Source organism: Argopecten irradians, chromosome 13 (assembly GCF_041381155.1).
Source record: "Argopecten irradians isolate NY chromosome 13, Ai_NY, whole genome shotgun sequence".
Taxonomy (NCBI): domain Eukaryota; kingdom Metazoa; phylum Mollusca; class Bivalvia; order Pectinida; family Pectinidae; genus Argopecten; species Argopecten irradians.
Window position 1 is genome coordinate 25,228,996 of NC_091146.1, and position 27,618 is coordinate 25,256,613.

The 27,618-nt window shown below is 35.4% G+C and overlaps 1 protein-coding gene across 1 annotated transcript in view; it reads right to left on the reverse strand.

Moving 5' to 3' along the window:
* LOC138306722 (ankyrin repeat and SAM domain-containing protein 6-like) overlaps positions 1–6,219 on the reverse strand; it is an 80,698-nt gene extending 74,479 nt beyond the window's left edge. The window contains exon 1 of the mRNA XM_069247184.1: positions 6,064–6,219. Coding sequence (XP_069103285.1) covers positions 6,064–6,066 — 3 coding nt within the window. The 5' untranslated portion in view covers positions 6,067–6,219. The remainder of the gene's footprint in view (positions 1–6,063) is intronic.
* Between the last annotated feature and the right edge of the window lie 21,399 nt (positions 6,220–27,618).

Here is a 27,618-nt window from a genome sequence, read left to right on the forward strand (position 1 = left end):
CGAAACAAAAGATTAAAAGCTCTAAAAATATACTCCAAAATAATTATCAGGCTATTCACGTAATCCAAATTAAACCCATTTTGTTATGAATACCTCCTGAAATGTAATATCATCTTAGTGACAACTTTAGCTTTTTTATTGCATAGTCTCCTACCTACTAAACGTTCCAAAATGTACGTTAACTTAGACTTTACCGATAAGATGCCATACAGAAGGTAATTGTATTGTTTAAATCAATTTTGCTTACGAAAGATATACGTAATGTATTAGAGTTGACAGTAATACAAATCTAATGCAATGGACTTCAACACGCAATCAAAAGAACAAAACTCAATGTTATACTAATAGGTTTGCGTTTTGTAAATGTCGATGTAGCAAAGTGAGTTTTGAAAAAAAAAATCATTTATTGATAGGAAAAACAGGAACAATTCAGAGTTTTTTTCGAGTGAAGATTTGGGATAACATGGATTCATGTTTACAACATTTAAAAAACCAATTTAGAAATCAAAACTTATTTTGCTTCAGATGTTATATACCAATTCCATCGTATTTTGTGATTGATACACGGATCATATAAAATGTCTGTATGACAAACAAACTTTCGTATATTTCCCTCTTGAGGTCACCCGGGTGGAATACCGTAATGGTAGTTGAGTATATGTCGAGGTTTTTATGCATAATAACTGACAATTACATGATCCACTAAGCTACAAAGTGATATTGTCTAAATAAAATAATATTTTCATATCTTAGTTAGACGTTATTTTTTACTTTTCTTTCACGATTTACTAGCTTATTATTAGTTCGTATGTTAACATACGTCATATCCCTTGGGAATCAAACGGTTGACTTAATGTAATGGTAAGACCCATATCACTAAAAATCAATTATACATGGGACAAAAGACACTGTTATATATATACTGTTTTGAAAGGGACATTGCAAACATTATAATACCATGCTATTAACTAATTTAAAAGGTTACTTTGCAACACTTCTGTTTACATTTGAGAAAGAAATCGGTAACAAATATATTGCATCATAAATAAATTCCAATGTACAATGTATTGATGTACGTCACGTAAAATAAGCCTTGTATCTATATATACAATGATATGCGATTGCGACATCCGAGCTTTTCAATAATACCATAGAGGCAGTCAAACTATACAATGGTCTCCAAAACAAACCCGCGTTACACAATAACAAGATATGTTAAGAAGTAATAACACGGCAATCAATACAACGATTTTACAGACTTAAAAAAACTGCATTCCCGGGTCTATTATACCTTCACCCCACGTAGGGGTATCTGCATTGACTCCATGAAGGGATATCTCCTATGACTCCATGTAGGTATATCTACTTAAACTCAATGTAGGAAAATCTACTAGGACTCCATGTAGGGATATCTACATATACTCAATACAGGGATATCTACATAAACTCCATGTAGGGATATATGCATAGACTACATGTAGGGATATCAACATAGACTCCATGTAGGGATATATACATAGACTACATGTAGGAATATCTACTAAGACTTCATATAGGGATATCTACATATACTCCATGTAGGGATATCTACTAAGACTTCATGTACGAATATCTACATATACTCCATGTAGGGATATCTACATAGACGGCATGTAGGGATATCGACGACATAAACTCAATAAAGGGATATTTACATAGACTCCATGTAGGGATATCTACATAAACTCCATATAGCAATATCTACATAGACTCCATGTAGGGGTATTCACATTGACTCCATGTATCGATATCTACATAGACTCCATGAAGGGATATCTACTAAAACTCCATTTAGGGATATCTACATAGACTCAATGCAAGGATATCTATATACGCTCCATATAGGGATATCTACATATACTCCATGTAGGGATATCTACATAAACTCCATGTAGGGATATCTACATAAACTCCATATAGGGATATCTATATAAACTACATGTAGGAATATCTATATAAGCTTCATATAGGGATATCTACATAGACTCCATGTAGGGATATCTATATAAACTACATGTAGGAATATCTATATAAGCTCCATATAGGGATATCTACATAGACTCCATATAGGGATATCTATATAAACTACATGTAGGAATATCTATATAAGCTCCATATAGGGATATCTACATAGACTCCAAATAGGGATATATAAATAGACTCCATGTAAAATATATATATATAAACTCCGTGTAGGGATATCTATATAAACTACATGTAGGGATATATACATATACTCCATGTAGGGATATCAACTAAAACTCCATGTAGGGATATCTACATATACTCATGTAGGGATATTTACATATTCTCCATGTAGTGATATCTACATAAACTCCATATAGGGATATCTGCATAGACTACATGTAAGGAATATATACATAAACTCCATATAGGGATATATCGTTTTTGACAGAAATGCATGCATACAGTTTTTGATTTGTATTAATTTTATTCATATTATTCATTTTATCATTATTTGCATATTTCCATTATCGGATCATTTCGCGGACTGTGCTTACGTAATGTTTCAAAAATGTAGTGTCGTCTCATACCTCTAACACTGTGATAGGAGGTGTTTCTACACGTTCTAATAAAATCATTCTTAGCATCAGCTGAATAGTATCATTTTTGACTGCACAAATACTTTATGTATGATGATCGAAAACGGACTGACATCATTGTATTACTAGTAACACGTTTTCGTCAGCAAAATATGTACGTCCTGATTTAGTTGACGAAAATATGTTGTTATGAAAGTAGTTGATTTGGCTGTACACGAAATGTGTACATGACAAAAAACATGTAGTATGGAAACATAATGGATCCATATATAATTTAACATTCCTTTGTTTCTCTGATTTATTCTTATCTATGTATGTATATAATTTTGTTCATAAACAGCATAATATCACATTGATTGCTTTTCTACCAGGACGTTTAAAAACCGGTTTTGTAAAAAACAGTAATGTGTGATTTTGTCCAAAGATATTCGATAGCGACATCTGAGCTTTTCAATAATATCATAGAGGCAATCAAACTATACAATGGTCTCCAAAACAAACTCGCGTTACACAATAACAAAATACGTTAAGTGGTAATAACAAGGCAATTAACACAACGATTTTACAGACTTTAAAAACTGCATTCCCGAGTCTATTATACCTTTACCCCACGTTGGGGTATCTACATTGACTCTATGTAGGAATTTCTACAAAGACTTCATGTAGGGGTATCTACATTGACTCCATGTAGGAATATCTACTAAGACTCCATGTCGGGATATCTACATATACTCAATGCAGGGATATCTACATAAACTCCATGTAGGGATATCTACATATAGTCCATGTAGGGATATCTACATTTACTCAATGCAGGGATATCTACATAAACTCCATGTAGGGATATCTACATAGACTCCATCAAGGGATATCTACATAGACTCCATAAAGGGATATCTACATAGACTCCATGTGTGGATATCTACTTAAAATCCATGTAGGGATATCTACGGATACTCAATTTAGGGATATCTACATAAACTCCATGTAGGGATATCTACATAAACGCCATATATGGATATCAACATAGACTCCATGTAGGAATATCTACTAAGACTCCATGTATGGATATCTACATAAACTCAATGTAGGGATATTTACATAGACTTCATGTAGGGATATCTACATAAACTCCATGAAGGGATATCTACATAGACTATATGTAGGGATATCTACGTAAACTCCATATACAATGTAGGGATATCTACATAGACTCCATGTAGGAATATCTACATAAACTCCATATAGGGATATCTACATATACGCCAGGTATGGATATCTACATAGACTCCATGTGGGATTATCTACATACAGTCCATGTAGGAATATCTATATTAACTACATGTAGGAATATCTACATAGACTTCATCTTTGGATATCTACAGAGATTATATGTAAGAATATTTACATAGATTATTTGAAGGCATCAACACTTTCTACATAATCACATTTTCCAGTTCATCGGTAACTAATTGAGTTAAAATTAAGAAGCAGGTCGCGGTTATAAGAAAAAAAAGACTCTCGAAATATTTCTCAATTCCCTGGTTACACTTAATCTTAAAGTATACTAACGTTATCTATTGATACAGGTATCATAAAAATATGTTAATAAGTTATTATCATAATATCATAGTCGGGTTTCTTGAAAGAGGTTTTTACAGCATGCTATAAATAGACACTTTTGGAAAACATGTCCAATTATCGTCCTCTGTTCTCTAAACGTACTCTGCAATAATCGATAATAGGTGTTTATAAAATAATAAATAAAAAAATTTTTACTGCTAATATAGTTGTATATGGCACCTGAAACCATTCATTGTGATGGCTTCCTTTTCATGTCTGTAGTATAGCACTACATCGGAAAATCTTCCAAAGCCCAAGATGATTGCCAAAAAAAACATGGTCTGATTTCAACATTGAAGTCTCTCAGTTTGTATTCATAGCGCTTCATGTTGAATTTGCATCTGTCCACTTGGTATTCATTTTTGATAAAAATACCAACTGAAAGAAGTTCAATGCTTATTTTTTACATTTAGATAATAATTTTGTTACAAAATCACAACATTTTGTGCAATTATGATGAGTAAAGGATATCTTATCATCAAAGACGGGACAGCCATTTGAAAAGCCATCCTCTATGATAACTGGCAAGACAATTGTGACGTCAAAATTATAATGCCTTCATAATAAGCGGATGGCAGTTCATAGAATGATGAATGCAAACTGCGCTTGGCAAGGTTACACAGTTGGGCTGCAGCGAAAATGTAACTATAACCAAATATATAAATTTGTCGACAAATTGAAGTGATCCTTTTTAGAGAAAAAAAACAAGCCAATCTAAATTATGAGAATCAAAAATCGGTGATGAGTATTTAAGAAAAATTCACATTGGAACAAACTACATTATCAGTAGTGATACGATACATACATGTTTTACATCAATTTACCAAATATCAATATACTCCGTAGATTTAATGACCGTTTGTGTTAGTGTACTAGTACATGGAATTGTGTAGGTCTAAAACGCGAACGACACTCTGTCAACAAACTTACGAATACTTTTAATAAAGATTTTTTGAGTGACTCTTTTAGAACTCGTTTACAGCTAGTATCAGATACAAACTGATACGTTTTCGTTCTTCCGCGTGTTTTTTATCATTCTAAAAATCCTATTAAACATTGAGAAAGCAATCAGTTACAAAGATGCACTCTATCTCCTATGGAACTGTAACACTATGTTGAACCATTTCACCTCACGATTGGTATTTTATGAAAACACGTTGCTTATTCAAAGTAAATTATCCTGTCAAAGTAAATTTGCTGTGTGAATTAGTGAATGACGTCTTTGCAGTTAACAGTTTACAACACTTGTTTTTCTATGTCAGCTGTGTGCTGAGCGTGGACACTGTTTTCGAATGTATGTGTTTCGGTACATCATTCTATAGCAATATTCAAAGGATTAAACTATCTTCCGGTGGAATATTTGGTCTATATACTGCTAGATGCCAGATCTTTACAATCTGCATGACGCGCCTTAGCAACGTTCTGGATTGATATACATGCTAGATTCTATAGAAAGATAGTTGAATGCTTATATTTACAGTATGAACTAATTTGGGTGTCTCTGCATTAACGTGTTAAAGTTAGACCAAGCAAACCATTCATCAAAGGCGATATACTCCACAAGTGTAGTATTTGATCTATTAGGGAATTATGAATCTTATTGTCATATCCATTGATAAAAATCAACAGCAAATCAGTAAACAAAACAATAAACGGAATTGACATTAAACGAGTTAACATTTATACAACACAATATGTCAATTGATAAATATTCTATACATATTGGAGTTGTATTCTTCTACGGAGACTGCCTTAAATGATTAAAATTTGAACACAACACGAGTTCAATAATTAATAGTCCCAACCGTGGATAACGTTCCGTTAATAATACACTTACCATCACATCTTGTTCAGTGGTTGTTCATATGGAAGACATTATCATGTAGAAAATCCAATAATCCATTTTCACTATACTAAATTGAACAGGGTCAGTAAAACATGGTGTATATCTATTGTTGTCTAGCAATGACGAAATATACGCGCATGTGCATTGATGAAATAGGTAGGTTTGAACATGTCTGTAACTGTGTTTAATAGTTTAAATGCCCCAAGCCAGTATGTTTTAAGTGCATGTATAACAATGGTTATAAATAGAAAATATATGTTTATATAAAGATAAACACGATGATAATAAACCTGATAATTTATTTTACATCGATTTCGAAACAAATAAAATACCTTATACAAATAACTTTGAATGACCCGAATGTAAGCGGGCCATGGCTTTTAAAGTGGAAGAAATTAAGAATATCCAAGAAAAAAAAATACGTGGTTGAGCAGATGATTCCCTGGCATTTCCATTAACAATGGAAGTTAACATTAAACTTGGTTAGGATAGTAGTCTATTTTTATAGAATGGTCCATTTGAGGACGGATCAGGTTAAAGATGGTCCACCGTTGACAAATGGTATTTTCTCACTTTCAATAACAGCAGCAGACGATTAAGTATTTTTCTTCAATTACAAACGTTACTTACTGTACACCATTACCGCCATTGAAAAGTTTCTAATTTTACATCAAGTTAGAAATATAAAAAATGATTAATTGCACCCCGATAAAAAAGTCCGCGGCACTATATCCTATATGGAACGAAGTACTGATTGCGCATGCACCAAAGGCAAACTAAATTATTTTATATTATTTGTTTGTGTTAATTAGACATATATATACACGATTAAACACCAATTATTGTTCAACTGATGAATATCATTTATGCTCTGTCGGCGATGGAGCATATTTAATATCATGAATGGAAGTCAGATTACTCGGAGACACACCACCCGTCAGTGGTCAGTACTGGGCAACTAACCCACCTGGGATTCGAACAAAGAGATGGAACGAGTGTTCTAGTATATCGAGACATCTTTAGCATGGCGATAAAAAGGTAGATTAGAAATGAAGAAGTCGAAAAAGAAATACATCAGAAAGTAGAGGTATCACTTTGGGTCATTTTACGGCCACTCAGTTATAAGCCAAACATATTGCATGTAGATACCTTAGGATCAGCTGCATGTTGTATACTATTTAGAATATCCGATTTTTTTGCTGGGCTCATGGTAATTCCCGAAGTCAAATGTCAAAGGGTAGAAATTCACATGTTCATTATTTAAGTCATAATTAATGAAATATAATATACAAATTCTATTCCTAGCAGTTTTTGTCAGCAAATCTTGGGGTTCTGAAGTTCAATTCAGAAAATATGGAATAAGTAGGTCACAGTGACCTAGTTTAGCATTATATTTCGGAAATAAAAACTTTGATAATTTTACGAAAATGAAAACTTGATATTGATCTTGACATGACCTAGTTCAGATGATTACATCCTAGTATCACATTGGCTGGGTCACGTGCATCAATTAGCTAGGTCATAGTTAATGAATGATACCATTTGTTTACGAAATTTTATTTGTTTTACCATATTTAAAACATTTATTTAAATATCTAAATTTTAAATCTTAATCCTATGGCTATCTAGATCAAAAATCTCTTTTCAAATATTTAGGGTGATGTTAAGCATTATATCGCGATATATTTCAGATGAGTACATTCTTGTGTCACATTTGCCGAGTCAGTTGCAGAAATTAGGTCATATTCATTGAATGGTATCGCCTGAAAATTAAATATTTTCCATGTTTACAGCAAGTGTTCAAGTTATAAAAGTTCGTTTTATAATAAAATCATTAACACCACCTAAATTGAATGTATGATGTTAGAAATATGCCTGCTGTCCCATTGCATGACCGTAAAAGGCGCCTACATATGTATATCCGAGATCTCAATTCTAGATAAAAATATTTTGAATTTCTGTCTCAAATATCATAGAGTAGTCATTTTTGCTCTCCTTAGGACTTTCCTGTTATAACAAACTAGCTATTTCAAAGGGAATTGTTTCTTACAGTCAACAGTCTTTTTTTGCCATTATCTAATTTTTGATAATTTTTCGCCGAATGTGCAACACTAAATACAAATAAAGCGTTATTTGATTCATGCGGAAATACTGTGTCTTAATAATATTAATATGTGCAGGAATAAAATAAAAAACAAACCAATGAACCAACACAAATAGACAATATGATGTGACAATAAATGGGTTAGTATTTATATCACAAAAAAAGGAGTTTGTTAACTATTAGATTTAAGCGCGTGAGAGATCATGATGTTGGAAAAGCTGGAGACATCCAATGTGATCGAGGATATGACCCATGACCTTTTTATGTCAAAAGGAAGTTGTAACTTAATTTGGTCTGAGTGGTTACTATTTTATTGATCCGAGTATGAAGATGGGGATAAATAGATCATTCTGGGATACGCACAGCGGCCGTTTATAAAGTAAATGGTTTGCATGACGATATGGTTATAAACTGCACATTATTTGTATGGTTATATGCATGATACTATAAAATAATTTATTCTTATCACAATGGCTACTGCAAAGATAGGGAATGTGAAAATCAAAGCTGATCAAAAATTATTATCTTGGGTTCAAATACCATATATAGTAAGTAAGATTTTCATGTTATTCTAGCTTTGCAACAGGTGGATTACACAAGCACACACGTGATTGTTTGTTCCGATTTCAGAATCCAGTTTATTGTATCAGAGCAATGAAGGGACGAGGAGGTGTAATGATGAACAAATATCATCATTTAAACAGCTAGGTGCTGATCACCATTGAAGTATTAACGTAGACCTTAACTTCTGTGACGCCATACGTTTGTAACGTCGCTATCCGGATCCCGGCAAGGGTCTTTTAATTATTCGTACCCATTATAACTCGTTTTGGATATCCGCAAATATTTCGTATGCAAGCTATTCGAATGTTTACTTGACGTGTACCAATCGTAATGTGTGAACCGTGTGGTAATCAGTAAATTTTATAGTATAATCCTTACTCCAAGTTAAGAGAAAAAGCCGTGAAGACAGGATAATACCTCTCATCACAACACACAACCCGCGGAACGTCAATATTTTCCCCATAGTTAAAAACCGTAATGAAATTTTGAGTAACGACCAAAAAATGAAAAGGGTAATGGAAAAGTCAAAAATCATCAACAGCAAACGGCAACCAAAAAATCTAAAAAAATTTTTTTAAAAAGAATATTGTGTCGAGGTGTTCGCATTATCTGAGCTAGTTTGACCATATTTAATAGCTTTATATAATCTCTAACAATACACTGTCTTTGACGCACGATAGGTTTAGAAGATGCATTGCTTTTATGTCATAATTTCAGCCGATTTTTATCTTGAAACGGGCGTTTTTTCATTGTTTTTGTGTGTCCCCGATATCACTTCCGGTGACGTAGGTTGTCCCCATTGTAGCCAATATTATGCAATATGCAGAATAAAATGATCAATCTGGAATGTTACTTACGATAGTTTTTTTTAAATGTTCAATGTTTTAATTTAGGAAAAGATTTGTATAGGCTTCGCCTGTTGTCCAATCCAATTGTTAATACTTTATTATTTTATGATTTATTTTATAGTTATGTTTATATTTCTTGTATTACCAATGCAATATGAGATGAAAAAAAACGAGTTTTTGAAAAACTGGCTCGGCTCGACTGGTTTATTAATCGATTAAAAATTATACGTAATAATACGTGTATATTTTCATAGTTATTATGGCTGTATAGCTGCTATTATTCAGGATTTAATTCTCGAACAATATTTATCTAATGTGTACATAAATGCATATATTTTATTTTGAGTAAATTTTACAATGTACATGTATTGTATAGAAAAAATTCATGTAATTCCAAAGATTCAAATCACTCTTGTATTAAATTACTTGTAAGCAAATGATAACAAAGATCAAATACCCCACCAATCTGCTAGTGTCACGTGATATACAGCCATCGCCCCTCCCATAATTAGTTACACATGACTCCGGTAGGAAACCATGTCATTTAAGGGAGATTGGAAATAACGGGGGTAGAAACATCGCGACATTGGAACTGATTAGTTCCAGATACATATGTTCGCGTGTCTGATGTCGCCACAGTAGTTCATGTTATCTAACCTGTAACCCAAACTGACTACTTGGTAATATAACACACGTTACCTGTCGTTTCCGACTCCACATGATGGTTATATACTAAACCTACCAAAGTAAAGGGACGGATTGGTGTAGTGATAAACAATCGACGCCATTTAAAGTTCCATGTACTTCACTGAGGTGTTAAAGCTATCAATCTACCTGTAATCTAGCCTGGCCACTCTATCGCACACGACATCGTTTGTTATATCACACAAGTCTTATTAAAGGGACGGGGGAATGTAACGATAGACACTCGCGTACATTTAAACTGCTGCCACTTAATCATAAGTAAAATGTTTCAACGAATAGAGACGGTATCTCAGTGTCAATTTCGATTGTTAGTACGTTTTAGTTCAACTATGTAGTTTTGTGACTTTATATGCTGATTATTATATACTGAGTAATTTATACTGTTTACTACATACTGATTACTTTATACTGATTACTATATACTGATTACTATATACTGATTACTATATACTGTTTACTTTATACTGATTACTTTATACTGATTACTTTATACTGTTTACTTTATACTGATTACTTTATACTGATTACTTTATACTGATTACTATATACTGATTACTATATACTGTTTACTTTATACTGATTACTTTATACTGATTAATTTATACTGATTACTTTATACTGATTACTATATACTGACAAAGATGTACATATAGCTATTTTATCCTGCAACTGTCCCACATACTGACCGATAACTACTGCCGGATAAACTTGTGCTTTATCCGTCAATACGAAATGCTTTATCCGTCAATACGATCACGTGGATTTGTTCCATATCTGACGGAACTTTTTCTAACTTGACCCAGAACTTGAACCTTCCGGTGAATGAAACGTCATTCAGTCCCGCTAAAACGTGACGTCACATTCACCGAAATGACGTCATTTTTACGATATGGAAAATCTCGTATGGCGTTGTCGTCTTTTTCTTGGCTCATGGCAAAGGTATGTACTGTAAAGTAATTTTTTAATGGATATTTATTGTTATTTGAGTATTTCCATTTCCTTTCAGTGATATATCACACTGAATAGAATTACGGTGACTGTTTGTGAATGCGCTTATTTATTTCCCACGGCAGTAAAAAGGAGTACACTTTCATTCGGTTAAGTGAATGAATCTTTACCTCCGCATCAAAGACGCGACTCGCTTCGAGCGAAACAAAGTAAATAACTGTCAATTTGCTTTCTTTTTGAATGACATAATGGTTGCAGGATAAACAGAATACACGGTTAGTATCTTACAATACAAGTTTTATTTTGGTGCTCGACACGGAAAGCCGAGATGACTCGGCGAAGCCTCGTCATCTCGGCTTTCCTAAGTCTCGCACCAAAATAAACCTTGTATTGTAAGATACTAACCATGTATTCTCTATATACTGATTACTTTATTCTGTTTACTATATGCTGATTACTATATACTGTTTACTTTATACTGATCACTTTATACTGATTACTTTATGAAAAGTACCAAATAGATTATCTAGCAAAAATAATGCTGCATTTCTGTTTTATTTGCAGCTTAGAGTTTAGGCAACCACGTTTGCAATTTTATTCCGTGTAGCCTTTGTTGTTTACCATTCTTTATTGAAGGACCTAAGGAAGCTCGTTGCTAAGGAGTTCAAATCAGACTCCAGTTTGTACAATACTTATAGTTGATATACGTAGTAATAAGCATCAAAACGGAAGTTTCTAATTGACCTAATCTACCAACAGTAAGGGGAAGGTAAAGGTCAAACGGAATCTGTTTATACCACCTTGATGAGAAGAGGAGTTGTCAGCTAATCAACTCTTAATTTAGATTTGTATGTTGCGTTTAAATTGTTAGAGAGACGCTTTATTTATTTATAAATGTTTCACATTATAATGCATGGGGGTGTACATAGCAACATACTCATACCTGATCCCTGACCAAATAAAATTCCAATGAATCTATAGAATCGACGGTTACATTTGCCCCAGCATGGCAATTTGTCTGCCTCTAAACTCACACGGCCAATTTTGTCGACCTGCCGTTTTTCCTGGGGATTTTTTCCCCACAATGCATCTGGGTGACAGTCGCATGCACAGGACACAAGTTTACAGACCGTTTCGGGCGGGGTCCGTACGGCCAGGGAAAAAACTTATCAGACTTCCAATAACAAACTTTTCCCATCGTTTTGTTGTTACTATCAGTAATACACTGATAATGATAATACTTTACTAGAAAGCATTTAAACATGTCATTAGTATCATTTATATTTAAGAAAAAAAATTCATATGATGGAATTGTAATAAATGACATTCAATACAAACGTTACGGTGACGTCATCTGCCTCAAAACAATGAGAATACGGACCGGTAGCTCAAAATATTTCGAAAAAATGTCCACGTCACAAGAAATTATAATAAAAATCATTCCAAATTCGATATATTTTCGTTAGCTAGAAACATTACCGTTGCTACAGACTCCAAACGCTCGACATCATCAGTTTCAAAATCGAGCTCGTTACTACAAGTACGTTAACAACTTTCAAATTCATGAAAATAAAGAAAGTGATAATTAACCAATATTGATCACTGATAGATAATTTATGATGATCACTCTCCCTATTCTGTTGCACTACTACATTGCATCCATATCGAATATTACTAACCATTTGGTAACAGTTGATTGCCGCATAAATAACAATGCGAAATGTCATGTTAGCTCGTTCAATATTCTACCACTAACACTTGTTGTATTTATATATATTTAAATAAATGATCTACTTTTACATGTTCGTCGTCACATTTAAAAAAACTGTGTTGGTTGCTAACTAAAGGTAGGCAAAGATAACTGGGTAAAAAATTTCTCACGCTTGTTGAACGTCAACTTCGCTTAGACCAAGGGTATTAGTCCGATTTCTAGCGAAGTTCGGTTGAACGTTTTTATAACTACCGTTTAATTTGAAATTATTACAATGATAATTGACCTTTCAAATTAATTTAAAATATGTTGGATTTTTTTTTTCAATTTCAAAATTTGATGATATATCAATAATGTCTATTTCGCAAAAAATGGAGATTATCGAGGCGGAACGACCAAATATCGTTGTCAGAGAAGTGATGGATTCGAGCCGCCATATTTGATTTTCAACAGAATAATGTCACAGTACTGTGATATAACCCTAGCCTATAGAAGACATGACCGATCTGAACAGCTGAATGTATATCATGGATGCGTCGGTCTACGAATGCGATATAGATCCGAAGACTAAATTCATTATAAAATCGTAACTTTACTTTTCGTGAATGAAGGATAATATTTCCATGGTTTGTTTAGGACTATTTTGAATGCAAAGACGGAGGATTAACGCATGGTTTTACAGTTTCGGATAAAGGTTTACCGTTTTTATGTGAACCTGTACAAGATCTGATTAAACCTATTATTTTCACTTAGAAGCTCTAAGAACTGTTCTCCAATCAGCTGTCCCGTATATTTGGGTGAGAGGAGTTACCGAACACGCATGATTTGACGTAACTATCCTTTATTTGCACCTATTACAGAGTTATCTGCCCTCGCGGATAGGCATGGAGTAAAATATCATGTGTTTGCGAGCATAACGTCATACTTTTTAGAGATTTTTGGTGAATTTCGCTCCAAATAAACCTACTGGACATTAAAAACTTAATGAGATGAAAGATTGCAGTGTGAAACTTTCAAAAATCGACAAACATTAACAGTTTATCATCAATTCCGTCTTAACTTTTTATATAACAGAGATACCTTCCATCTGGGTAGACATCATCTCTGATACTCAGGGGGTTTCCGATCATTACGATCTCTAACCCCTGGACTATTCTCATAGTGAAATTGGAGGCATCAGCGGAAAACATTTGACCAATACACAGGCCAGCTAAAGATTTCCTTTGAAGACTACAGAGAGAGCGAGCCTAACATCAAAAAAGCCCCACAGCCAAACACATACAGTGTTACCGTTATACGCTCTTTTGATGTACATCAAATGAGGTAAATTACTGTTTCTATTCTGCTTGCATCCAGTTTTAGCTATGGGATAGTCGAGGGGGTGTAGAGATCGTAAGTGATCGGAACCCCTGGAGTATCCGCGGATGGGTAGACATACATTGTAACGTCATTATCAGGTGAGCAAAATTTATGTCACAAAATGCGACAACACAAACAACACAGGGCAAACTGTCTGATTGTCACATCTTCAGATTATAAAACTGTATTTGATCCAATAAAGGCGACTAGATCGTATGTCTTTCTTTTTAGATCGGTGACTTTTCAAAACCGGTTACCTTACAAAATCGGTGACCTAACAAATCTGGTTATCTTAAAAATCATACCTTACAAAACAGGGGGGTTGTTGTGCGGTCGGCTCTTGCCATTTTATGGAACATTCTCCGAACATTCCTGAGGAATGTTCCTTGGTTGTAGTCTCGATTTAATTTGGTTTTTTTATTACCATTCCAACGCATGACCTATTATTTTGTTTTGATGCTAAATTTTAGTTGTATAAACGGTTATCTAATAACATTTGCGAATCTACAAAATTCGTAAATTCTATTTTTACATTTTTATTATAAAAGTCAAAATGCCATTTGAAAAGGTATTGGATCTTTAATATCACACTGATCATAACTATCTAAACAATTAGTAATCAGAGCAAAATTAAATGCTAATTTCATAACGCCGGTCGTCTTATGATTTCCGCTGTCGTCCTAATTTCCTAGCGTTATATAATTAATTGACTACCACTACACCAGACGTTGAAAAAATGAAATGAATCTTCATTGTTAACATAGACTAGACAGGGAATCTAGTATTTGATTGGTGTTGTAACCTCATCTTAGACCATAGATATGAGATTATTTTTTTAATGAAACTTTTTTTTCAGACAGGTACAGGTACATTGTAGTATAATGTAAGTATAGGTATACAAACAAGTTATAACGTTCCCGTTAGAGGAATGGTTGAGCTGCATTGTTGTAGCTTTGTATGTGTAATTATCTACCAGTGCCTTTCTTCATAGCTTATTAAATATTTTGTCAATTTACAATGTATACCGTATAAAAACACCACCTCAATGCTTTATATTCAATCGCTAGACGCTAGTTTATAAAAAGGGTTATGAGTTATCGATGTGTCCTTTGAAATATTTCGTCACGAATGTACTATCGAGTTACATATATTTACGAGCGTGTTCAAAAATTGAATGATTTGAAAAGATGTGTCACATGCACATTTATTAGCTGTTTCTATTTTTAAAGCAGTACGTCACTGGAAATTTCCACTGTCTCCATAGCTCCAGTGTATACAGCTACATGTACATGCAAGTTTGTTAGATACTATTTTCCTGTGTAGAAGAAAGACTTTAACATTTACCTGCGTAAAGTTGTCTATAACTACCTATGTATGTAAATCGAACTTGAGATCTCTACAACCTGTAATTTTGACTTTTTGTATACTATATATAACTAGCACTGGACTGGACATTTTAAAAGACAACTGAAAGATCAACCTAAATACGTTTGATGTGGGTTATGACTATAGAGCTCTCTACAACATATTAATAATGACTTTTACAACCACATGTATGGATAGTGCTTGATTGATCATTGCTTTTAACATGGAACGCCAGAACTGTCTTAGGGGGTCATGAACTATCATATTCGAAGTTTTCCCCATTATATTCTGTGCATATGTCTTTATATGTGGTAATTACGGCGTTATATTCGGTAGTCAAGTCTTTATAAGCGGTAGTTGTGTTGTTATATAGGTGTTCTCGAACTACTATTGTTTTTTAGATATTTGCTGACCGAAAATAGAAAAAAAAATCACAAAAAAATATGTTTTCTGTAATCTTAGGACGAATGTTATCTCGATCCTGTTGATTTTCTGCCTTAATTTCTAACGATGTAACAATATACAAAACTATCGTATTTTAAGAAATGCTAACTAATTTACGTTATTTCCGAGAACCGTTTCTATACGTAATTATCATGTTTTGCCATATTTTCGCCCCTAAAAAAATCAATGAATAGGAAAAAAGGCATTGAACACTCATGTCAATTTCATAATATTTGTACATGATATGCCCAAGGTAATATGTTTTTCAAATATCATATAATAACATGGGGTCCTCGATCAAATATTCACAATTTTAAAGCTTAAAGTTTGTAACTCACACTCCTACCCCCATTTCATCCAGGGCTCAAAGGGTCATATTTGATTTTTTTTTAAATCATGCGACAAAAAACATTCTACATTAGTTCATATAATTTGTCATATCATATCATGTTTTTGTTTGTTTACTTTTGCGATTTTCTCTAAATTTTGTGTTTTAAGGAATTTTCAGAATTCCGGAATTTCAGTCCGGACGGGTCCGCTCTTATCATTTATTGCGACGAACATTACTTCCGGTGCTTGAAAAATCCATTCCCATTTACGACATGGACCGCAAAAATCTAAAAGATTGCATCTAATATTCACTTCATTGTTTTTATTTGATTTATTTAATGATTTTTAACATTGAATAAATATCCAAGTGGAATGTCGTAGCGTATCGGAAACCATTCTGGAATTCAAAACAACCACGGTAGCTTTCGGTTTAGCGTCATATTTATTGGCATGGTTTTCAAAAATATGAACCAACATTTGATAATCAAATAGTGTTAAATTGGATGAAGGTAGGGTTTGGATTTCAACATACTTTTTTAAACCATAATTTAAACACACAAAAATGGTCTGTTTATTACAACTGACAAACATATATAAAAAAGACCCACGGGTAGTAAAATATAAACTTATTGTTGACTTATATTTATCAGGTTTACTGATTTACATTGTTTATTTTTGAAAGACGACCTGAACAGTGAGTAATAATACTTTGTAACGCTGGTAAGAACCACAGATTTTCTATCATGATATGCGGCTGAAACATTTAAATGAGGCGTAATGAATCACATTGTATTGTATGGCGTTAGATGTGTATTGTTCTATTGTTCTAGTGTAACGACTTGATAACAATCATAGACATTTAAATGGGACCTCCTCTGTGTGTCGTCTGTATACTAGTCTCCCTTTGATAAGGGCCGAGGTAGCCAAATCTGCCAAACATTAAAGTACACGACACCTGGTTAAAGCTCTCCATTCATTGATCCATTAGTCTTGTGTTTGAGGAATTAAGGGGCGCAGTGGCCGAGTGTTTCAGACCCCAAACATATCAACACAAATCCTCCACCTCTGAGTCACGAGTTCAAATCCTGGACGGAGTAGATCTCAGGCACTGAGTGCAGGTCGGTGATTTACTTCGGATACTCCTACTTATCTTCACCTTCTAATACCAATCCTGACACGTCCTGAATTGACTTTTTCTATAACGTTTACTTACTGCTTAGGGATGAGGCCGATACATTTACTTACTGTTAGGGGTAGAGGCCAATACATTTACTTACTGTTTGGGATGAGGCTAATACATTTACTTACTGTTTAGGGATGAGGCCAATACATTTACTTACTGTTAGGGATGAAACCCAACACATTTACTTACTGCTTAGGGGTGAGGCCAATACATTTACTTACTGTTTTTAGGGATGATGCCAGTACATTTACTTACTGTTTAGGGATGAGTCCAATACAGTTACTTACTGTAAGGGATAAGGCCAATACATTTACTTATTGCTTACGGGTGAGGCCAGTACATTTACTTATTGCTTAGGGATGAGGCCAAATCATTTACTTACTGTTTAGGGGTGAGGCCAGTACATTTACTAATTGCTTAGGGGTGAGGCCAGTACATTTACTTATTGCTTAGGGTTGAGTCCAATACATTTACTTATTGCTTACGGGGTGAGGCCAGTACATTTACTTACTGTTTAGGGATGAGTCCAATACATTTTCTTACTGTTAGGGGTGAGTCCAATAATTTACTTACTGTTTAGGGATGAGTCCAATACAGTTACTTACTGTAAGGGATGAGGCCAATACATTTACTTATTGCTTAGGGGTGAGGCCAATACATTTACTTACTGTTTACGGATGAGTCCAATACATTTTCTTACTGTTAGGGGTGGAGTCCAATAATTTACTTACTGTTTAGGGATGAGTCCAATACATTTACTTACTGTTTGGGATGAGGCCAATACATTTACTTACTATTAGGGATGAGGCCAGTTAAATTTACTTACTGTTTGGGATGAGGCTAATACATTTACTTGCTGTTAGGGATGAGGCCAGTACATTTACTTACTGTTTGGGATGAGGCTAATACATTTACTTACTGTTAGGGATGAAACCAACACATTTACTTACTGTTAGGGGTGAGTCCAATAATTTACTTACTGTTAGGGATGAGGCCAATACATTTACTTACTGTTTAGGGATGATGAGTCCAATACATTTACTTACTGTTTGGGATGAGGCCAATACATTTACTTACTGTTAGGGATGAAGCCAACACATTTACTTACTGCTTAGGGATGAGGCCGATACATTTACTTACTGTTTAGGGATGAGGCCAGCACATTTACTTACTGCTTAGGGATGAGGCCGATACATTTACTTACTGTTTAGGGATGAGGCCAGCACATTTACTTATTGCTTAGGGTTGAGTCCCAATACATTTACTTATTGCTTACGGATGAGGCCAGTACATTTACTTACTGTTTAGGGATGAGTCCAATACAGTTACTTACTGGAAAGGGATGAGGCCAATACATTTACTTAGTGTTTAGGGGTGAGGCCAATACATTTACTAATTGCTTAGGGTTGAGTCCAATACATTTACTAAATTGCTTACGGGTGTAGGCCAGTACATTTACTTACTGTTTAGGGATGAGTCCAATACCGTTACTTACTGGAAGGGATGAGGCCAATACATTTACTTACTGTTTAGGGGTGAAGGCCAGTACATTTACTAATTGCTAGGGTTGAGTCCAATACATTTACTAATTGCTTACGGGTGAGGCCAGTACATTTACTTACTGTTTAGGGATGAGTCCCAATACTTTTACTTACTGTTTAGGGATGAGGCCAATACATTTACTTACTGTTTAGGGATGAGGCCAATACATTTACTTACTGCTTAGGGATGAGGCCAATACATTTACTTACTGTTAGGGATGAGGCTCAATACATTTACTTACTGTTTGGGATGAGGCCAGTACATTTACTTACTGTTAGGGGTGAGTGCCAATACATTTACTTACTGTTAGGGATGAGGCTAATACATTTACTTACTGTTTAGGGATGATGCCAGTACATTTACTTACTGTTAGGGATGAGGCCAATACATTTACTTACTGTTTAGGGATGAGGCCAATACATTTACTTACTGTTAGGGATGAGGCCAATACATTTACTTACTGCTTAGGGATGAGGCCGATACATTTACTTACTGTTTAGGGATGATGCCAGTACATTTACTTATTGCTTAGGGTTGAGCCATTACATTTACTTATTGCTTTAGGGTTGAGGCCAATACATTTACTTACTGTTTAGGGATAGGCCAAGTACATTTAACTTATTGCTTTGGGTTGAGTCCAATACATTTACTTATTGCTTAGGGGTGAGGCCAGTACATTTACTTACTGTTTAGGGATGAGGCCCAATACATTTACTTACTGTTTAGGGATGATGCAAGTACATTTACTTAATGCTTAGGGTTGAGTCCAATACATTTACTTATATTGCTTAGGGATGAGGCCAATACATTTACTTACTGTTTAGGGATGAGGCCAATACATTTACTTACTGTTAGGGATGAGGCCAGATACATTTACTTATTGCTTACGGGTTGAGGGCAAGTACATTTACTTATTGCTTAGGGGTGAGGCCATAACATTTACTTACTGTTTAGCGGATGATGATCAATACATTACTTACTATAAGGGATTGAGGCCAATACATTTACCTTACTGTTTGGGTTGAGTCCAATACATTTACTTACTGTTTACGGATGAGGCCAATACATTTACTTACTGTTTAGGGATGATGCAAGTACATTTACTTACTGTTAGGGATGAGTCCAATACATTTACTTACTGCTTTACGGGATGAGTCCAATACATTTACTTACTGTTTAGGGATGAGGCCAATACATTTACTTACTGTAAGGGATGAGGCCAATACATTTACTTATTGCTTACGGGTGAGGCCAGTACATTTTACTTACTGTTTTGGGATGAGGCCAATACATTTACTTACTGTTAGGGATGAGGCCAATACATTTACTTACTGTTAAGGGATGAGTGCCCAATACATTTTTACTTACTGCCCTTAGGGATGAGGCCAATACATTTACTTACTGTTTAGGGATGAGGCCAATACATTTACTTACTGTTTGGGATGAGGCCAATACATTTACTTACTGTTAGGGATGAGGCCAATACATTTACTTACTGTGTTAGGGGATGAGTCCCAATACATTTACGTTACTGCTTAGGGATGAGGGCCAATACATTTACTTACTGTTAGGGGAATGAGGCCAATACATTTACTTACTGTTAGGGATGAGGCCAATACATTTACTTACTGTTAGGGATGAGGCCAATACATTTACTTACTGTTTAGGGATGAGGCTTAACACATTTACCTTACTGTTAAGGGATGAAGGCCAATAACATTTACTTACTGTTTAGGGATGAGGCCTAATACATTTACTTACTGTTTAGGGATGAGGCCTAATACATTTACCTTACTGTTAGGATGAGGCCCAACACATTTACTTACTGTTTTAGGGATGAGGCCCAACACATTTTAACTTACTGCTTACGGTAGGCCAATACATTTACTTACTGTTTATGGGATGAGGCCAAGCACATTTACTTATTGCTTAGGGATTAGGCCAATACATTTTACTTACTGCTTTAAGGGATGAGGCCAATACATTTACTTACTGTTAGGGATGAGGCGAATACATTTACCTACTGTTAGGGATGAAAACCAATACATATTACTTGCTTAGGGTTGAGTCCAATACAATTTACTTTTACTGCTTAGGGATGAGGCCAATACATTTACTTATTGCTTACGGATGAGGCCAGTACATTTACTTACAGGTTTAGTGATGAGCCGCCAATACATTTACTTATTGCTTAGGGCCACACATTACTATTTGAGTCCCCAATACATTTACTTATTGCATACGGTGAGTCCAGGGTACATTTACTTACTGTTTAGGGATGAGGCCAATACATTTACTTACTGTTAAGGGATGATGGCCAATACATTTACTTACTGCTTAGGGTCTCGAGGCCAATACATTTACTTACTGTTTGGGATGAGCCAATACATTTACTGACTGTTTAGGGATGAAGCCAGTACAATTTACTTACTGCTTAGGGATGAGTCCAATACATTTACTTACTGTTTTAGGGATGAGGCCAATACATTTACTTATTGCTTACGGATTGAGACCAATACATTTACTTACTGCTTAGGGATGAGGCCAATACATTTACTTACTGTTAGGGATGAGGCCAATACATTTACTTACTGTTAGGGATGAGGCCAATACATTTACTTACTGTTTACGGATGAGTCCAATACATTTACTTACTGTTAGGGATGAAGCCAATACATTTACTTACTGTTAGGGATGAGTCCAATACATTTACTTACTGTTTAGAAATGAGGCCAATACATTTACTTACTGCTTAGGGTTTGAGTCCAGATACATTACTTATTGCTGTTACGGGATGAGGCCAATACATTTACTTACTGTTTAGGGGGATGAGCCATACATTTTACTTACTGTTAGGGGTGAGTCCAATACATTTACTTACTGTTAGGGATGAGGCCAATACATTTACTTATTACCTTATGGGGTGAGGCCAATACATTTACTTACTGTTAGGGATGAGTCCAATACATTTACTTACTGTTAGGGATGAGTCCAATACATTTACTTACTGTTAGGGATGAGGCCAATACATTTACTTACTGTTAGGGATGAGGCCAATACATTTACTTACTGTTTAGGGATGAGGCCAATACATTTACTTACTGTTAGGGATGAGGCCAATACATTTACTTACTGTTTAGGGATGAGGCCAATACATTTACTTACTGTTAGGGATGAGGCCAATACATTTTACTTACTGTTAGGGATGGAGGCCAATACATTTACTTACTGTTTTGGGATGAGGCCAATACATTTACTTTACTGTTAGGGATGAGGCCAATACATTTACCTTACTGTTAGGGATGAGTCCCCAATACATTTGTACTGTTAGGGAATGAGGCCAATACATTTACCTTACTGTTAGGGATGAGGCCAATACATTTACTTACTGTTAGGGATGAGGCCAATACTACATTTACTTACTGTTAGGGATGAGGCCAATACATTTACTTACTGTTAGGGATGAGTCCAATACATTTACTTACTGTTAGGGATGAGGCCAATACATTTACTTACTGTTAGGGATGAAACCAACACATTTACTTACTGCTTAGGGATGAGGCCAATACATTTACTTACTGTTTGGGATGAGGCCAATACATTTTTACTTACTGTTAGGGGATGAGGCCAACACCATTTACTTACTGCTTATGGGATGAGGCCCAGATAACATTTACTTACTGTTTATGGATGAGGCCAATACTTTTTACTTACTGTTAGGGTTTGAGGCCAATACATTTACTTACTGTTTAGGGATGAGGCCAATACAGTTACTTACTGGAAGGGATGAGGCCAATACATTTACTTACTGTTTAGGGATGAGGCCCAGTACATTTACTTAACTGTTAGGGATGAGTCCAATACATTTACTTACTGTTAGGGATGAGGCCACATTTGCTTACATGTTACTTACTGTTAGGGATGAGTCCAATACATTTACTTACTGTTTTAGATGAGGCCAGTACATTTACTTACTGTTTGGGATGAGTCCAATACATTTACTTACTGTTAGGGATGAGGCCAATACATTTACTTACTGTTTAGGGATGGATGCCAATACATTTAACTTACTGTTAGGGATGAGGCCAATACATTTACTTACTGTTTGGGGAGAGTCCAATACATTTACTTACTGGTTAGGGATGAGTCCAATACATTTTACTTACTGCTTAGGGGTGAGGCCAATAATTTACTTACTGTTTAGGGATGAGTACCAATACATTTTACTTACTGTTGGGATGAGGCCAATACTAATTTACTTACTGTTAGGGGTGAGGCCAATACATTTACTTACTGTTTGGGATGAGGCCAGTACATTTTACTTACTGTTAGGGATGAGGCCAATACATTTACTTACTGCTTAGGGATGAGGCCAATACATTTACTTACTGCTTAGGGATGAGGCCAATACATTTACTTACTGCTTAGGGATGAGGCCAATACATTTACTTACTGTTTAGGGATGAGGCCAATACATTTACTTACTGTTAGGGATGAGGCTAATACATTTACTTACTGTTAGGGATGAGGCCAGTACATTTACTTACTGTTTGGGATGAGGCCAGTACATTTACTTTACTGTTAGGGGTGATGCCAATACATTTACTTACTGTTAGGGGTGAGGCCAATACATTTTTACTTACTGTTAGGGATGAAGCCAACACATTTACTTACTGTTTAGGGATGTGTCCAATACATTTACTTACTGTTAGGGATGTGTCCAGTACATTTACTTACTGTTAGGGGTGAGGCCAATACATTTACTTACTGCTTAGGGATGAGGCCGACACATTTACTTACTGTTTAGGGATGATGCCAGTACATTTACTTATTGCTTAGGGTTAAGTCCAATACATTTACTTATTGCTTACGGATGAGGCCAGTACATTTACTTACTATTAGGGGTGAGTCCAATACAGTTACTTACTGTAAGAGATGAGGCCAATACATTTACTTACTGTTTTAGTGGTGAGGCCAGTAACATTTACTAATTGCTTAGGGTTGAGTCCCAATACATTTACTTATAGGGTTTACTAATTGCTTACGGTGAGGCCAATACATTTACTTACTGTTTAGGGATGAGTCCAATAAAGTAACTTACTGTAAGGGATGATGCCAATACATTTACTTATTGCTTAGGGTGAGGCCATATACATTTACTTATTGCTTAGGGGTGAGGCCAATACATTTACTTTACAGTTTTTACAGATGAGGCCAATACATTTACTTACTGTTAGGGATGAGGCCAACACATTTACTTACTGTTTGGGATGAGGCTAATACATTTACTTACTGTTAGGGATGAGGCCAATACATTTACTTATTGCTTAGGGGTGATGGCCAGTACATTTACTTATTGCTTAGGGGTGAGGCCAATACATTTACTTATTGCTTAGGGATGAGGCCAATACATTTACTTATTGCTTAGGGGTGAGGACCAGTACATTTACTTTATTGCTTAGGGGTGAGGCCAATACATTTCCTTATTGCTTACGGGTGAGACCAATACATTTATTTTTATTGCTTAGGGGTGAGGCTAATACATTCACACGTACTGTTTCGGATGAGGCTCAATACATTTACTTATTGCTTAGGGGTGAGGCTAATACATTCACTTAATGCTTACGGGTGAGTCCAATACATTTATTTATTGCTTAGGGTCGAGGCCAAAACATTTACTTATTGTTAGGGGTGAGGCTAATACATTTACTTACTGTTAGGGATGAGGCCAATACATTTACTTACTGCTTAGGGATGAGGCCAATACATTTACTTACTGTTAGGGATGAGGCCAGTACATTTACTTACTGTTAGGGATGAGTCCAATACATTTACTTACTGTTAGGGATGAGGCCAATACATTTACTTACTGTTAGGGGTGAGTCCAATACATTTACTTACTGTTAGGGATGAGTCCCATACATTTACTTATTGCTTAGGGTTGAGTCCAATACATTTATTTATTGCTTAGGGGTGAGGTACCAATACATTTACTTACTGTTAGGGATGAGGCCCAGTACATTTACTTATTGCTTAGGGATGAGGCCAATACATTTACTTATTGCTTAGGGGTGAGGCCAATACATTTACTTATTGCTTAGGGGTGAGTCCAATACATTTACTTATTGTTACGGGATGAGGCCAGTACATTTTACTTACTGTTTAGGGGATGAGGTCCAATACATTTACTTACTGCTTAGGGTGAGGCCAATACATTTACTTACTGTTAGGGGTGAGGCCAATACATTTACTTACTGTTAGGGATGAGGCCAACACATTTACTTACTGTTTAGGGATGATGCCAATACATTTACTTACTGTTAGGGATGAGCCAATACATTTACTTACTGTTAGGGATGAGGCCAATAACATTTTACTTTACTGTTTAGGGATGAGGCCAGTACATTTACTTACTGTTTAGGGTTGAGGCCAATACATTTACTTACTGTTTTAGGGATGAGGCCAATACATTTACTTACTGTTTAGGGGATGAGGCCAATACATTTACTTATTGCTTAGGGGTTGAGGCCAATACATTTACTTATACTGCTTAGGGTGAGGCCAATACATTTACTTATTGCTTAGGGGTGAGGCCAATACATTTACTTACTGCTTAGGGGTGAGGCTAATACATTTTACTTATTGCTTAGGGGTGAGGCCAAGTACATTTACTTATTGCTTAGGGTGAGGCCAATACATTTACTTATTGCTTACGGGTGATGAGGCCAATACATTTACTTACTGTTAGGGATGAGGCCAATACATTTACTTACTGTTTAGGGATGAGGCCAATTACATTTACTTACTGTTAGGGATGTGGCCAATACATTTACTTACTGTTAGGGATGAGGCCATTCATTTACCAGTACATTTACTTATTGCTTAGGGTGAGGCCAGTACATTTACTTATTGCTTAGGGGTGAGGCCAGTACATTTACTTATTGCTTAGGGGTGAGGCCAATACATTTACTTATTGCTTAGGGTGAGCCAATACATTTACTTTATTGTTTAGGGGTGAGTCCAATACATTACACTTTACTGTTAGGGATGAGGGCCAATACATTTACTTACTGTTTAACGGGTGAGTCCAATACATTTACTTTATTTTTTAGGGGTTGGAGGCCAATACATTTACTTACTCCTTAGGGAGTGAAGTCCAATTACTATTACGTACTGTTCGGGTTGAGGCCATACATTTACTTATACTGTTACGGGATGAGTCCATAATTACATTTACTTTACTGCTTAAGGGATGAGTGCCCAATACATTTACTTACTGTTAGGGTTGAGGCCAATACATTTACCTTACTGTTAGGGATGAGGCCAATACATTTACTTACTGTTTAGGGATGAGGCTAATACATTTACTTACTGTTAGGGATGAGGCCAATACATTTACTTATTGTTTAGGGTGAGGCCAATACATTTACTTACTGTTTAGGGATGAGGACCAATACATTTACTTACTGTTAGGGGTGAGGCCAATACATTTACTTACTGTTAGGGATGAGGCCAATACATTTACTTACTGCTTAGGGGTGAGGCCAGTACATTTACTTATATTGCTTAGGGGTGAGTCCAATACATTTACTTACTGCTTAGGGGTGAGGCTAATACATTTACTTATTGCTTAGGGGTGAGGCTAATACATTTACTTACTGCTTAGGGATGAGGCCAATACATTTACTTATTGCTTAGGGGTGAGGCCAATACATTTACTTATTGCTTACGGGGTGAGGCCAATACATTTACTTATTGCTTAGGGTGAGGCCAAATACATTTACTTATTGCTTAGGGATGAGGCCAATACATTTACTTACTGTTTAGGGATGAGTCCAATACATTTACTTACTGTTAGGGGTGAGGCCAATACATTTACTTACTGTTTAGGGATGAGGCCAATACATTTACTTACTGTTAGGGATGAGGCCAATACATTTACTTACTGTTAGGGATGAGGCCAATACATTTACTTACTGTTAGGGATGAGGCCAGTACATTTACTTACTGCTTAGGGGATGAGGGCCTATACATTTACTTACTGTGTGTTGGATTCGAAGTTCAATGATACATTTACTTACTGTTAGGGATGAGGCCCAATACATTTACTTACTGTTAGGGATGAGTCCAATACATTTACTTACTGTTAGGGATGAGGCCAATACATTTACTTACTGTTAGGGGTGAGTCCAATACATTTACTTACTGTTAGGGATGAGTCCAATACATTTACTTACTGTTAGGGATGAGGCCAATACATTTACTTACTGTTAGGGATGAGGCCAATACATTTACTTACTGTTAGGGATGAGGCCAATACATTTACTTACTGTTAGGGGTGAGGCCCAATACATTTACTTACTGTTTTGAGCCAATACATTTACTTACTGTTAGGGTGAGGCCAATACATTTACTTACTGTTAGGGGATGAGGCCAATACATT